Source organism: Bufo bufo, chromosome 5 (assembly GCF_905171765.1).
Source record: "Bufo bufo chromosome 5, aBufBuf1.1, whole genome shotgun sequence".
Classification (NCBI taxonomy): domain Eukaryota; kingdom Metazoa; phylum Chordata; class Amphibia; order Anura; family Bufonidae; genus Bufo; species Bufo bufo.
In genome coordinates, this window is record NC_053393.1 from 2,075,089 (window position 1) to 2,089,873 (window position 14,785).

At 48.6% G+C, this 14,785-nt stretch overlaps 1 protein-coding gene across 2 annotated transcripts; it reads left to right on the plus strand.

Moving 5' to 3' along the window:
• The first annotated feature begins 667 nt into the window (after positions 1–667).
• On the plus strand, positions 668–13,046 carry GRINA (glutamate ionotropic receptor NMDA type subunit associated protein 1). 2 transcript variants are annotated; one of them, XM_040432427.1, is made up of 7 exons: positions 668–810; positions 9,916–10,237; positions 10,312–10,436; positions 10,659–10,859; positions 10,931–11,059; positions 11,221–11,364; positions 12,094–12,243. In XM_040432427.1, the coding sequence occupies exons 2-7, from the start codon at positions 9,940–9,942 to the stop codon at positions 12,241–12,243; spliced, it is 1,047 nt and encodes a 348-aa protein (XP_040288361.1). In that variant the 5' UTR covers positions 668–810; positions 9,916–9,939. The 2 variants fall into 2 exon arrangements, with proteins under 2 accessions (XP_040288361.1, XP_040288362.1); XM_040432428.1 differs by lacking the exon at positions 668–810 and having other exon boundaries at positions 9,940–10,237; positions 12,094–13,046.
• The last annotated feature ends 1,739 nt before the right edge of the window (positions 13,047–14,785 follow it).

The window sequence follows — 14,785 nt, forward strand, 5'->3', positions numbered from 1 at the left end:
ATTCAGGACTCTGACTGGTTGCTATGGGCCGCTCCGCCAGTATTCAGGACTCTGACTGGTTGCTATGGGCCGCAGTATTCAGGACTCTGGTTGCTATGGGCCGCTCCGCCAGTATTCAGGACTCTGACTGGTTGCTATGGGCCGCAGTATTCAGGACTCTCACTGGTTGCTATGGGCCGCTCCGCCAGTATTCAGGACTCTGACTGGTTGCTATGGGCCGCAGTATTCAGGACTCTGACTGGTTGCTATGGGCCGCTCCGCCAGTATTCAGGACTCTGACTGGTTGCTATGGGCCGCAGTATTCAGGACTCTGGTTGCTATGGGCCGCTCCGCCAGTATTCAGGACTCTGACTGGTTGCTATGGGCCGCAGTATTCAGGACTCTCACTGGTTGCTATGGGCCGCTCCGCCAGTATTCAGGACTCTGACTGGTTGCTATGGGCCGCAGTATTCAGGACTCTGACTGGTTGCTATGGGCCGCTCCGCCAGTACTCAGGCCTCAGCCGACTCTAGAAGGGAACAGAGTTAGTCCCGTCAGCAGCATTAGAACTACCGGGGGAGGGGCCCGCACTAGGGGCTCTACGGGGCCCCACAACACACCATGACGTCACACTGACGTCACTTCACCCTGTCAGCTGACGGCGGATACGAAACCTCTGCTTCCCACGCCCCTCAACCGCAGTCTGCGCATGCTCCGGAAACTCCAGGATTGCGGTCACGTGAGCAGAGAGGCGCGTGACGTCCTATGACAGACGTCTGCGGTGCATCCTCCGCTCCGGCCTGAGGCCCGGGATCCTGCGCTGTGCTGCCGGTGAGTGCGGGGGAGGGGGCGTCTGCGGACGGGACAGCGGATATTATAGGACCGCAGGAGGATTACTGAATACATCATATGGATGAGGGGCGAGTGTAATGTACGGTGTGAGGGGGGAGTGTAATATACGGTGTGATGGTGAGGGGGGAGTGTAATGTACGGTGTAATGGTGAGGGGGGGAGTGTAATGTACGGTGTAATGGTGAGGGGGGGAGTGTAATATACGGTGTGAGGGGGGGGGGAGTGTAATGTACGGTGTAATGGTGAGGGGGGGAGTGTAATATACGGTGTGAGGGGGGGGGGGAGTGTAATGTACGGTGTAATGGTGAGGGGGGGAGTGTAATATACGGTGTGAGGGGGGGGGGAGTGTAATGTACGGTGTAATGGTGAGGGTGTAATATACGGTGTGAGGGTGGAGTGTAATATACGGTGTAATGATGAGGGGGAGTGTAATATACGATGTAATGATGAGGGGGAGTGTAATATACGGTGTAGTGGTGAGGGGGGAGTGTAATATACGGTGTAGTGGTGAGGGGGGAGTGTAATATACGGTGTAATGGTGAGGGGGAGTGTAATATACGGTGTGAGGGTGGAGTGTAATATACGGTGTAGTGGTGAGGGGGGAGTGTAATATACGGTGTAGTGGTGAGGGGGGAGTGTAATATACGGTGTAGTGGTGAGGGGGGAGTGTAATATACGGTGTAGTGGTGAGGGGGGAGTGTAATATACGGTGTAATGGTGAGGGGGAGTGTAATATACGGTGTGAGGGTGGAGTGTAATATACGGTGTAATGATGAGGGGGAGTGTAATATACGGTGTAATGATGAGGGGGAGTGTAATATACGATGTAATGATGAGGGGGAGTGTAATATACGGTGTAGTGGTGAGGGGGGAGTGTAATATACGGTGTAGTGGTGAGGGGGGAGTGTAATATACGGTGTAGTGGTGAGGGGGGAGTGTAATATACGGTGTAGTGGTGAGGGGGGAGTGTAATATACGGTGTAGTGGTGAGGGGGGAGTGTAATATACGGTGTAATGGTGAGGGTGTAATATACGGTGTGAGGGTGGAGTGTAATATACGATGTAATGATGAGGGGGAGTGTAATATACGATGTAATGATGAGGGGGAGTGTAATATACGGTGTAGTGGTGAGGGGGGAGTGTAATATACGGTGTAGTGGTGAGGGGGGAGTGTAATATACGGTGTAGTGGTGAGGGGGGAGTGTAATATACGGTGTAGTGGTGAGGGGGGAGTGTAATATACGGTGTAATGGTGAGGGGGGTGTAATATACGGTGTAATGGTGAGGGGGAGTGTAATATACGGTGTAATGGTGAGGGGGAGTGTAATATACGGTGTAATGGTGAGGGGGAGTGTAATATACGGTGTAATGGTGAGGGGGAGTGTAATATACGGTGTAATGGTGAGGGGGAGTGTAATATACGGTGTTATGGTGAGGGGGAGTGTAATATACGGTGTAATGGTGAGGGGGAGTGTAATATACGGTGTTATGGTGAGGGGGAGTGTAATATACGGTGTTATGGTGAGGGGAAGTGTAATATACGGTGTTATGGTGAGGGGGAGTGTAATATACGGTGTTATGGTGAGGGGGAGTGTAATATACGGTGTTATGGTGAGGGGGAGTGTAATATACGGTGTTATGGTGAGGGGGAGTGTAATATACGGTGTTATGGTGAGGGGGAGTGTAATATACGGTGTTATGGTGAGGGGGAGTGTAATATACGGTGTTATGGTGAGGGGGAGTGTAATATACGGTGTTATGGTGAGGGGGAGTGTAATATACGGTGTTATGGTGAGGGGGAGTGTAATATACGGTGTTATGGTGAGGGGGAGTGTAATATACGGTGTTATGGTGAGGGGGAGTGTAATATACGGTGTTATGGTGAGGGGGAGTGTAATATACGGTGTTATGGTGAGGGGGAGTGTAATATACGGTGTTATGGTGAGGGGGAGTGTAATATACGGTGTTATGGTGAGGGGGAGTGTAATATACGGTGTTATGGTGAGGGGGAGTGTAATATACGGTGTTATGGTGAGGGGGAGTGTAATATACGGTGTTATGGTGAGGGGGAGTGTAATATACGGTGTAATGGTGAGGGGGAGTGTAATATACGGTGTTATGGTGAGGGGGAGTGTAATATACGGTGTGAGAGTGGGTGTAATATACGGTGTAATGGTGAGGGGGAGTGTAATATACGGTGTAATGGTGAGGGGGGAGTGTAATATACGGTGTAATGGTGAGAGTGGGTGTAATATACGGTGTAATGGTGAGGGGGGAGTGTAATGTAACGTACGGCATGTGGAGCATGGCGCACAGAGCGTGGCGCACGGCGTGAGGAGGGTGGAGCGTGGCGCACGGCGTGAGGAGGGTGGAGCGTGGCGCACGGCGTGAGGAGGGAGGAGCGTGGCGCACGGCGTGAGGAGGGTGGAAATCTATATAATTATACTTAAAAACAAAGACTTGAGAAGCGGCGCCGCAGTCACAGTAATGAGCCGCTCCACATATTCGGGTTGTTTCGATACCAACATTTTGATTCTGTTTCGATACCATAAAAAAGTCTTGCGATACTCGATACCATTCAATTTTACGCAAAAAAACACCGTTCTGCATTTTATGGAACGGCCCATAATAGAATGGTCTGATCCTACGGTATTTTTGGGGGGACAAGGTGACACGGTTATTATTATAATTTTTTTATTTTACGATGTTCACCGCATAGGAGATATATTATATTTTTTTATATTTTATTTGTTTGGACTTTTCGGACGAGGCGATAGGGGATATGTTTATTTTCCCATCCACCCAGGACCGCACGTAGAGAGAGGATCCGCCCCCTGAGACAGGAAACCTGCGCAATAAGAAGGCGCAGACTCTCCTCCACCTCAGTGTGGTCTCCTGTCTGAGGCGAAGCCTGCACCGGATTGTCCAAGCAAGCTTTGCTCCCCCCGTACTTTTTTCCAGAGCCCTTACCTGCAGTCCCCAGTCAGACATGCGCCGGGGTCAGTCCTGCAGAGACGCCTCGAGCCTCCGGAGGGAGTTTTTTTTTTCAGGCGTTGGGGGTGTCGGAGGCAAAAGTGTCGCTTTGACAGTATGACCTGGAAGGGGAGGAGTGAAGCTTCTGGAGCCATAGGGCGGCAGTAAGCTGGCAAGGTGCGGGACGTCTGGTGGAGCGCAGTGATGACGTCGCACGCTACAGGAAGTGCGCGCGGGAGATTTAAGGAAGCCCTGCATGAAAGTCCGCGGTTGTGGCTTCCTTTGCTGACTAAGGAAGACTGCCAGAGAAGTCCAGTGTCATGGAGGAGGACAGTGGCAGAGGATAATGGATCCACTCCTACCCCGGTACCTGAGTAATTGGTCTAATGGATTCATGGGGGTCAAATTCTTATGGTATTTCTTTTGTTTAATATTATAGGTTAAGCCAAAAAAAACTGCGTCTAAAAGGTGGAGCGTGGAATGTGCCGTATGTAAGGCTGCTTCTCCACGTGACTGGGACAAGAGGCTGTGTCAGTCTTGTATTGACAGGACTGTGGACAAGTGTTTGCAAGCCTTAGGCCTCATGCACATGACCGCTGTGTGTTTTGCAGTCTGCAAACCGCGGATCCGCAAAACACAGATGGCGTCTGTGTACGTTCCGCAATTTGCAGAACGGCACGGACAGCCATTTAACATAACTGCCTATTGTTGTCTGCAAAACGCGGACAAGAATAGGACAGGTTATATATATTTTTTATCGCGGAGCACAGAACGGAGCATCGGATGCGGACAGCACACTGAGTGCTGTCCGCATCTTTTGCGGCCCCATTGAAGTGAATGGGTCCGCATCCGAGCCACAAAAACTGTGGCTCAGATGCGGACTAAAACAACGGTCGTGTGCATGAGGCCTTAGTGATATCGGAAGCTAGTTCTACTTCAGCCAACAAAAAACCTACGCCGGTTAAGGGCCATAGACGGGGTCGCCACAGTTCCCCATTAGTTCAGGATTCTTCTGCTTCTGACGGGGAGGAGGACTCTGTAAGATACTCTGATATTTCCTCTGGTTCCTCTTCTGATGAAGAAATAGGAGGAAGAAGACCGTGTTTTCCTGTTGAAGATGTAGATAGACTAGTGAAAGCGATTAGATCTACTATGGGGATTGAGGAAGCTAAAGAACCTAGGTCTACGCAGGACATTGTGTTCGGAGGGTTGGCATCCAGAAAGCATAGAACCTTCCCAATTCATGAGAATGTTACATCTTTGATAAAAGGAGAATGAAAAAGACCAAATAGAAGAGTTTTTATCTCAAAAAATCTTAAAAGAAAATATCCCTTTGAAGAGGATGCTTCCGCGACATGGAATAAAGCTCCGAAAATAGATGTCGCGATCTCTAAGGTGTCCAGGAAAGTAGCGTTACACAGGAGTCTTAAAAGATCCCTTAGATAAAAAGGCAGAAGCATTTCTTAAAGGTGCATGGGAAGCATCTACTTCCTCCTGTAGGCCAGGAATTGCTTCTACTTGTGCGGCAAGATCTATGATTGTTTGGCTTTCTGAACTTGAGAATCAGATTCACAATAGGGTTCCTAGGGAGGACATTCTCTGCAGACCATAAAATAAATCGGCGGATTTTCTGGCTGATGCTTTAGCAGACTCTGTCAGGTTAGCCGCGAAATCCTCTGCATTATCTAACTCAGCTCGTAGGGCCCTGTGGTTTAAAAACTGGAAGGGAGATCTTCCCTCTAAACCAGGCATCCTCAAACTGTGGCCCTCCAGCTGTTGCTAAACTTCAACTCCCAGCATGCCCAAACAGCCTACAGGTATCAGCCTACAGCAGGGCATTGTGGGAGTTGTAGTTTTACAACAGCTGGAGGGCCGCAGTTTGAGGATGACTGCTCTAAACAGAAGCAGTGTGAGGGAGAATTTTTGTTTTGATCGGCGTTAGATGAATTACTTGAAAAAGCAGCAGATAAGAAAAAATTTCTGGGTTTATTTTCTTACTCTTTTGCGGGTAGAACAAATCGTTCCTTTCGTCCCTTCAAAAGGAATAGAGATAAAGATAAGAGGAAGAGAAGATAGATTCAGAAACCAAAGAAAAGGGAGAGGTTTCTTCTTTAATCAATTTGGAGGTGATAAAAAGAAGTCAGACCCCCAATGTTCTCCCTGCCTGGGCCCAGATTTCCAACAAGACCTGGGTCCTGGATATCATCAAATCGGGTCTAAAACTAGATTTTCATTCTCATCCTCCAGACAAATTTCTAATGACAAAGATACCCCCATCAAAAGCAGGAGCTTCAGCCATGGATGGAAGAAGAAGTCCTAAAATTGTTAAAAAAAAAAAAAGGTGTTCTAAATCTAATTCCAGTACCGGTAGAAGAGAAAGGAAAAGGTTTCTACTCCCATTTATTTCTGGTGAAAAAGCCAAATGGCTCTTACAGGACCATTATAAACCTAAATTTTTTTAATCTGTACCTAAATCTAAAAAAAGTTCAAGATGGAATTAATAAAATCGGTGGTAAACCTGCTTTTCCCTTCTTGCTGCATGGCAGTTTTAGATTTAAGACGCATACTATCACATACCAGTTTACAAGGAACATCAGAGGTTTCTCAGAGTGGCAGTACAGATAAAGGGAAAGTTATTAAGCCTACAGTTCCAGGCCATGCCCTTCGGCCTGTCAATGGCCCCTCGGGTATTTACAAAAATAGTAGCCAAGGTGAGCGCCCACATAAGAGAACAGCACATTCTTTTTGCTCCTTATTTAGACGATTTTTTGGTCATAGAAAAATCGGCTCGGTGTCAGCGGTTGTTCATATTTTTGCAGAATTAGGATGGATATTGAACAAAAAAAATCTCGACCTTCCTCATCTCAAACACAGGTATTTCTGGGTCGTCTTTTGGACTCTGAGGTCCAGAGGTCTTTTTTTAACAGAAGAAAAGATTCAGAGGGTACTTTCTTTGATTTCAGGCTTATTTCACCATCAGGTGATTTCTCTGAGGAGGGGAATGTCGATCCTAGGGTCCCTGTCAGCCTGCATCCTGGCTGTAGGATGGGCTCAATTTCATACAAGGACTCTCCAATGGGAGATTCTCTCCTTTTGGGAGAAGGGAAGAATTCCCTTGGAAGATAAATTAAAGATCTCGGAGCAGACCCTTCAGAGTCTGCCCTGGTATTTAGAAAGAGAGAATCTATATCAAAGTCTCTCTTGGAAGCTGGAAAATCTAGTTTGTCTAATAACAGATGCAAGCCCATGGGGTTGGGGGGCTCACGTTCAGGGATGTTACCTTCAGGGCAGTTGGGAAGGAAAAGAGAGAGCTCTTCGAACCTCAAGGAATTAACTGCGGTACGGAAAGCCATATCTGCAGCTTTCCCGAGACTAAAAGGGTAGAATATAAGGGTGATGTCGGACAACAAAACAGTATCCCTATATTAACAGACAGGGGGGCACAAGAAGCTGGAGTCTGATTGAAGCCCAGAAGTTACTAACTATCGCAGAAGAAAACTACCCATCAATTTCAGCCGTCCAAAACAGAAGGGTAGACAATGTGGAGGCAGATTTTCTAAGTTGCCATTCCCTGTCCCAGGCAGAGTGGAGTTTAAGCCAAAGGGTTTTGAAGCAGATTTCTGTTCTATGGGGTTGTCCAGCAATAGAACTTTTCGCTACAGTCAACAACAAGAAAGTTCCACAATTTTTTTCCCTAGATTCCAGGGGATCCCCTTATGGGATAGACGCCCTTTTACAGAAATGGGACTTTCCTCTCTGTTATGCCTTCCCTCCGATCCCGCTGATTCCGAGAGTTCTAAGGAAATCGGGGAGGAGGGGGCAAAAGTAATTCTAATCGCTCCCTTCTGGCCGAGGAGGACCTGGTTTACGTGGCTCAGGATGATGTCCATCTCTGACCCCTGGGGTCTCCCTGAAACCCAGGACCTTCTCAGTCAGGGTCCAATATTCCACTTGTCGGTGAAAAACCTCTATCTGACGTCGTGGAATTTGAGAGGAGGTTATTAACAAGTAAGGGACTTTCTAATAATCTAGTCTCTACTCTTCTAAAAAATTAAAAACGTACTACCATTAATATCTACTGTAGAGTTTGTCATAAGTTCCTGCAGTTTTCAGGGATTAAATTTGATGGTGTTCCAGAAGTTATCCCTATAAATCTGGTTTTGGAACTTTTACAGAAGGGTCTTGACATGGGCTAGGGCAGAGACATGAACCTTAGCTGTCCTTTTCAGTCAGGATATTGCGAGGTCTCCATGGATTATTAGGTTTTTTCAGGCAGTTAGGAGGTCTACACCTCTGTGAATCCCTGGGGTTCCTCCGTGGGATTTGAACCTAGTATTAGGTGCTTTGACCAAACCTCCCTTTGAGCCCTTAGAAGAAATCTCTGTTAGGTGCTTAACCTTTAAGCTATGTGTGTTAGTAGCCATTACTTCCGCTCGAAGAGTTAACGAGATCCAGGCCATTTCAGCTAATCCTCCGTATACCAACATTTTGGAAGACTGGCTTCTAATAAAACCAGATACTGCCTTCCTTCCAAAAGTAGCTTCAAAATTTCACAGATCTCAGACCATCGTTCTCCCGGCCTTTTTTCAGGATCCAAAGAATAGGGAAGAAGAGACTCTCCATTGTTTAGATGTCAGAAGGGCCGTGATTCATCATCTTGCACACACTAAAGAATGGAGGAAGTCCTCCTCCCTGTTTATTCTCTTCCAAAATCTTCAATTGCAAGGTGGATCACGTCCGCTATTTCTTTGGCCTACACTTCCTCCGGTCTCCCGACTCCAGAGGGAGTTAAAGCACATTCTAGCAGAGCAGTAGCATCCTCCTGGGCGGAGAGGGGCAATGCCTCTATTGAGGGCATCTGTGAATCGTCAACGTGGTCTTCTCCTTCCACCTTTAGACATTATAGGCTTGATCTCTCTTCTCCTTTGGGAAGAAAGTGCTTTCTTTTGTCAACCCACCCTAAGTCTTCGCTGTGAATTCGCTCTCTACGTGCTGTCCTTGGTGTATGGGAAAAATTACTTACGGTAATTGGATTTTCCAGAGCCCAGGACAGCACCCTTATTTTCCCTCCCTTCTTGTTTTGGGCGTGTGCGTTTTTTGGCACGGGTGTGCATAATAAAAAAATAAAATAAAATTTATTCTAGAGACTGTGGTAAAGGTTCTTACTGGAGTGTATATTTATGAAATGTTATATGGTTATAATTGTCTGAACACACAGGTGGAGGAGAGTCTCCGCCTTTTTTATTGAGCAGGTTTCCTGTCTCGGGGCGGATCCTCTCTCTACGTGCTGTCCTGGGTTCTGGAAAATCCAATTACCATAAGCAATCTGCTGTATGGGGCGGGTGCTATAATACCGCAGACACCGGGGTCTGAGACGTCAGTAGTGACTATGGCACCTGAGGGATTAGACAGAGAAGGGGACGTCCGCTGTCCTAGGGTCCCAGCGGCCGGAGCATCGCAGCCTCCAGACCCCGAAGAGAACGAAAAATGACAGTAAAACAAGTAAAAAATCCACAATTTTTTAATGTTATTGTAGAGGGAAGTCAGGTGGGCATATATATATCTCTGCCCCTTCATTGATGTGTATATATATGGGCCCCTTTATATGGCCAATAGGAATAAATATTCCCTGTATGGCCATGTATATTTTTGCCCTGTATGGCAAGTGGGGACATATACCTCCGATGCTGTAATTACAGCACCAGGAGGTATGTGGGCACTTCATAGGCGGGAGATTCGAATCATCCCCTGCCTGGAAGCGCGCTCCAGGACGCGCGGGCTGGCACGGTGACGTCATATCACCGCGCTGGCCTACGTGGACTTGGCTGCAGGCATGCGTGTAAACCCAGCGCGCTCGCTCCCGCCTTCCCACGCTGCAGGCGTGCAAATAACCCGACAGCGCTAGTTCTTTGCTTGGTGCAGGGGTTTGGGGGTATTTTAGGGCGAGTGAAGATCGTGAGAACCAGGAACATTGTTTACAGTGAATGTGTCTGTAGTTCCCTTTGGTCCCTTCAGGTTCAGTTCTGGTATAATTCGATAAGTGCACTTAAAGCGTTGCACTGATTGCACTTTCATGTATGTAATGTCCTGGCGATCATTCCCTGTGTTTCAGGTGCTGTTACTATTGGATATCAGGATGTCACATGAGAAGAGCTTCCTGGTTAGTGAGGACCCCTACTCTAATCCCCCATATCCTGTAGGACCAGGTCCAGTTCCAGCCCCAGGCTATGGACCGCCCCCGTACCCCAATACTGCCCCCTATCCTATGGAGGTGCCATACCCGAATACTATTCCGTACCCCACTCAACCACCTATGGGGCAGCCTCCGTATCCTCCTGCTTACAACCAGGGGCCCTATCCAGGAGCCCCATATCCTGGCCAGCCATACCAGCAGCCTCCGTATGGACCAGGTGGTTACCCCTCGGAGCACAGCGGTGAGTGACAGGGCTGCGGGGGAGGGAGGCTGTCCTCTCAGCAGGTCTCTTATAATGATATCTTGCTCCCCCAGACTTTGGTTCCCCCATACATAGCACCACGTATCACGAGGAGGGACTGCCATCATACAGTGACAACCAGGACTTTCCCATCAGCCGCTGGGATGATAAGAACATTCGGCGAGCATTCATCCGTAAGGTTAGTGTTCATATAGCACTGTGGGGCCCCCGAGATGGGGAGGGTCCAAATCATTGCATATACTAATACTTTGGGCGGCGCTGACACGGAGTCCAAACTCAATATCACCTACCGTCCTGTAGAATTGGGGCCCCCTGGGGGGAGGGGGCTATCTCTTAGAATTGGGGCCCCCTAGGGAGTGTTGGCGGGGCACCTGGAGGTGACACTTGCTTGTCTTTTCAGGTCTTCCTCGTTCTCACGGCTCAGCTCCTCGTCACCTTTGCTTTTGTCGCAGTTTTCACCTTTGTGGAGGGTGTCCGGGTTTACGTCAAGAGGAACACCTGGACCTACTACCTTTCCTACGCCATCTTCTTCGTCTCCCTCATCACTCTCAGCTGCTGTGGAGATTTCCGCCGCCGCCACCCATGGAACCTTGTGGCCCTGGTAAGTGTTCGGTTGTCTGTCGTGGGTGGACCTTGTGGTGGCTCGGTCTAACGCCCTGTCTCCCGTCACAGTCCATCCTGACGCTCAGCCTCTCCTACATGGTCGGGATGATCGCCAGCTTCTATGACACAGATGCCGTCATCATGGCGATGGGGATTACAGTTGCGGTCTGCTTCACTGTGGTCCTGTTCTCCATGCAGGTGAGTAGACCTGAGGTCCATGTACCCCATGTACCGTAGTGACCATGGCCTCCACCCCATTGTCCTGGCTCCATCATGGAGGAGCAGCATCTCCACTATGAACTACAATACCCAACATGTCATGAAGTGTCTGTATAACAGTTTACCCTTCGTGTCTACAGACGAAATACGACTTCACATCCTGCATGGGGGTCCTGATGGTCAGCCTCGTGGTCCTCATCATCTTCTCCATACTCTGCATCTTCATCCGCAACAAGATCCTGGAGATTGTCTATGCCTCTCTGGGGGCACTGCTCTTTACTTGTGTAAGTCCTGGTATTATCTACACCTCTGGGGGACGCTCTACTCTTCACGGGGGTTAGTCCTGGTATTATCTACACCTCTGGGGATGCGCAGGGCGAGGATGACCCCTGGAGGGGTCGGCACTGACCCCCACTGATGATGGGCGAGGAGCCCCTCGTTATGTGCGACCTCCAGGGATTAGTTATAATCTGCCTTCTTCTCCTTCTTAGTTTTTCTGACTCTTTCCTTCTGCCTTCTTCTCCTTCTTAGTTTTTCTGACTCTTTTTTTCCTTCTGCCTTCTTCTCCTTCTTAGTTTTTCTGACTCTTTTTCCTTCTGCCTTCTTCTCCTTCTTAGTTTTTCTGACTCTTTTTCCTTCTGCCTTCTTCTCCTTCTTAGTTTTTCTGACTCTTTTTCCTTCTGCCTTCTTCTCCTTCTTAGTTTTTCTGACTCTTTTTCCTTCTGCCTTCTCCTTCTTAGTTTTTCTGACTCTTTTTCCTTCTGCCTTCTTCTCCTTCTTAGTTTTTCTGACTCTTTTTCCTTCTGCCTTCTTAGTTTTTCTGACTCTTTTTTTCCTTCTGCCTTCTTCTCCTTCTTAGTTTTTCTGACTCTTTTTCCTTCTGCCTTCTTAGTTTTTCTGACTCTTTTTCCTTCTGCCTTCTTCTCCTTCTTAGTTTTTCTGACTCTTTTTCCTTCTGCCTTCTTCTCCTTCTTAGTTTTTCTGACGGTTTCTCCCTTGTGTTTCCTGTCTAGTTCCTGGCAGTGGACACGCAGATGATCCTGGGGAACAAGCAGTTGTCTCTCAGCCCTGAGGAGTATGTGTTTGCAGCCCTCAACTTGTACACAGATATCATTAATATCTTCCTCTACATCCTGGCTATAATCGGCAAGGCGAAGGAGTGAGCAGCGCGTGGCAGCACAACGGATCCAGACCATATCCCGGATCCTCCTCCTCCTCTTCCCCCGTGGTTCCCTGTGAATGTTCCTGCTAATGTTGCCTGTAAGCAGCTTCTCCTGCAGTCACTGTACTGGACCCCTTTACCGGACCAGCGGCCTCCACATTTCTCGCCGAACCCTTCTTGCCCGTTCTTTGGTTTGTAGCTGTTGCTCCTCTGTGGCACATGAGACACTAGTCATTTCATAGCCCTCAATGTGAATTACTCAGGCCTGGGTGTCCTCTCCTGCCTCGGTGGGATGACGGGCTGGCCTGTGATGGCACTGTATAGAACTTCAAACATTCTCCTTGCAGACATCGGCTGTGTCTGCATTGCATGGGTAAGGAGATACTGGACCAAACCCCCTCCGGATCTGCTCTGGACAATGCAAGCCGCTTCCTTCTAGGAGAAACTTGCAGTATTGTGCTTGTGAACTTAGCGCGGTGTATGATCTAGATATTAATCGCTGGATACTAGATGAGGTCCCCGATTTTACGGTTCAGTTTTCATTCCAGTTCAGTCATTTGATGGTCGACATCCAGAAATGCTCCATGGCCGGCACCAGTCATCAACCACCAGCGTCCTCAGCCCCATGTGCTGATGGCTTGGCTCCAGTGAAGGCAGCAGGCATCCTCCGCGATGTCTCTGATCACTGCTTCTCCCAGGACCGTGGCTTGCTCTGCAGTGGGCCGATGCTGTAATGCCGCCCCCCTGTGGCCGCACTGCTCACTGCATGATTACCTCAATTAAATAAAATAGTTTTGCTCTTTCCGATTTTCAGTAGTTTTTCTGGTGAAGCTCAGAGTTCTGTATCGAGCGGTGCCCATCCCTCGTCTACCTGCTTACTACTGCTTGGCTGTGTGATGTTAGGGGAAGTAGTACATCCATTGCCAGGGACACTCAATGCTTCCTTCCTGTGTGCCGCTGGTCGCTTGTTTATACAGAGCGTTCCTCAACCCTGAGTAATGGAAGCAAACATCCTGAAGGACCAGACGTGAGCAAAGTGATGGAAGTGCAGTATAAACCAGGGGATAATAATGGAGGCTGCAGCTCGGCTTTACTGGTCTCTATTTTATGAGGAATTACTATCAGTCATCATTCCCCATATGTCTGCTTTATGTTGGCATCATTTTGTAAATGTAATTAAACATTTTTAGGACGTTAGAAGTTTAGAAGCCATTTTTCAAATTTTCAACTAAATTTCCAAAACAATTTTATTTTAAGCACCAATTCAGTTATAAAATGATTTTGTGGGGCTTATGTAATGGAAACTACCCATAAATGACCCCATTTTAGAAACTACACCCCTCAAATTATTTAAAACTGATGTTTCAAACTGTTAACCCTTGAGGTGTTCCACAAGAATTAAAGGAAAATGGAGGTGAAATTTCTAAATTTTACTTTTTTTGGTAGATTTTTTTTTGTTAATTTTCTCTTGTAACACAGCAAAGGTTAACGGCAAAATAAATCTCAATATCCATTACTCTGATTCTGCAGTTTACAGAAATATCCCGTATGTGGTGGTAAACTGCTCTTTGGGCACGTGGCAGTGGTCAGAAGGAAAGGAGCGCCATATGGATTTTGGAGGCAGGTTTTTCGGCACCATTTTGTAATTGAAGAGACCCTGATGTACCCCTAAAGTGGAAACCCCCAAAAAGTGACCCCATTTTGGAAACTACACCCCTTAACCCCTTAAGGACGCAGGGCGTATCGGTACGCCCTATTTCCCGAGTCCTTAAGGACTCAGGGCGTACCGGTACGTCCTAACTTGAAATCAGTATTCCGGCGCCCGAGGGGTTAAACGGAACGGGATTTCGGCTGAAATCCTTCAGCCGGCATCCTGTGACAACGCCAGGGGGGGTCATGTGACCCCCCCGTGTCGGCGATCGCAGCAAACCGCAGGTCAATTCAGACCTGCGGTTTGCTGCGCTTTTTGCAGTTTCTGATGCCCGCGGTCCCTGACCGCGGGGATCAGAAACTTTTGAGTGCCTATAATCTATATTTTTCACCCCCCCCCTGCACCCCTGCACGATTTTATGCCGGCGGGTGGTGCGGGGGGGGGTGTCGCATGCGGTGGGGGCGTTGCGGGAGGCGGGCGGTGCGGCAGGCGGGATCGCGATCCCCCGCCCGCCTCCCCATGAACGATCGTTGGCTTCTAGTGGTTATACCAGGGTGCCAGCACATTGCTGGCACCCTGGTATAAACGGCTGACATCTGTGCAGATGTCAGCCGTTTAACCCTTTCCATACCGCGGTCCGTACGGACCGCTGTATGGAAAAAGTTAACTGTCGTCGGTCAGGGAGCTCCCTCCCTCTCCATCGGGGGGCTGCTGTGCCTTTGCAGCCCCCCGATGGAGAGGGAGAGAGCCCCCAGAGAGCCCCCCTCAGCCCCGTGCTTACCCTTCCCCGTCTGCGAAGTTCTGAGCAGACGGGGAGGGTTCCCATGGCAACAGGACGCCTGCTCAGGCGTCCTGCTGTCCATGGTGCTGAACAGATCTGTGCTAAAAGCAC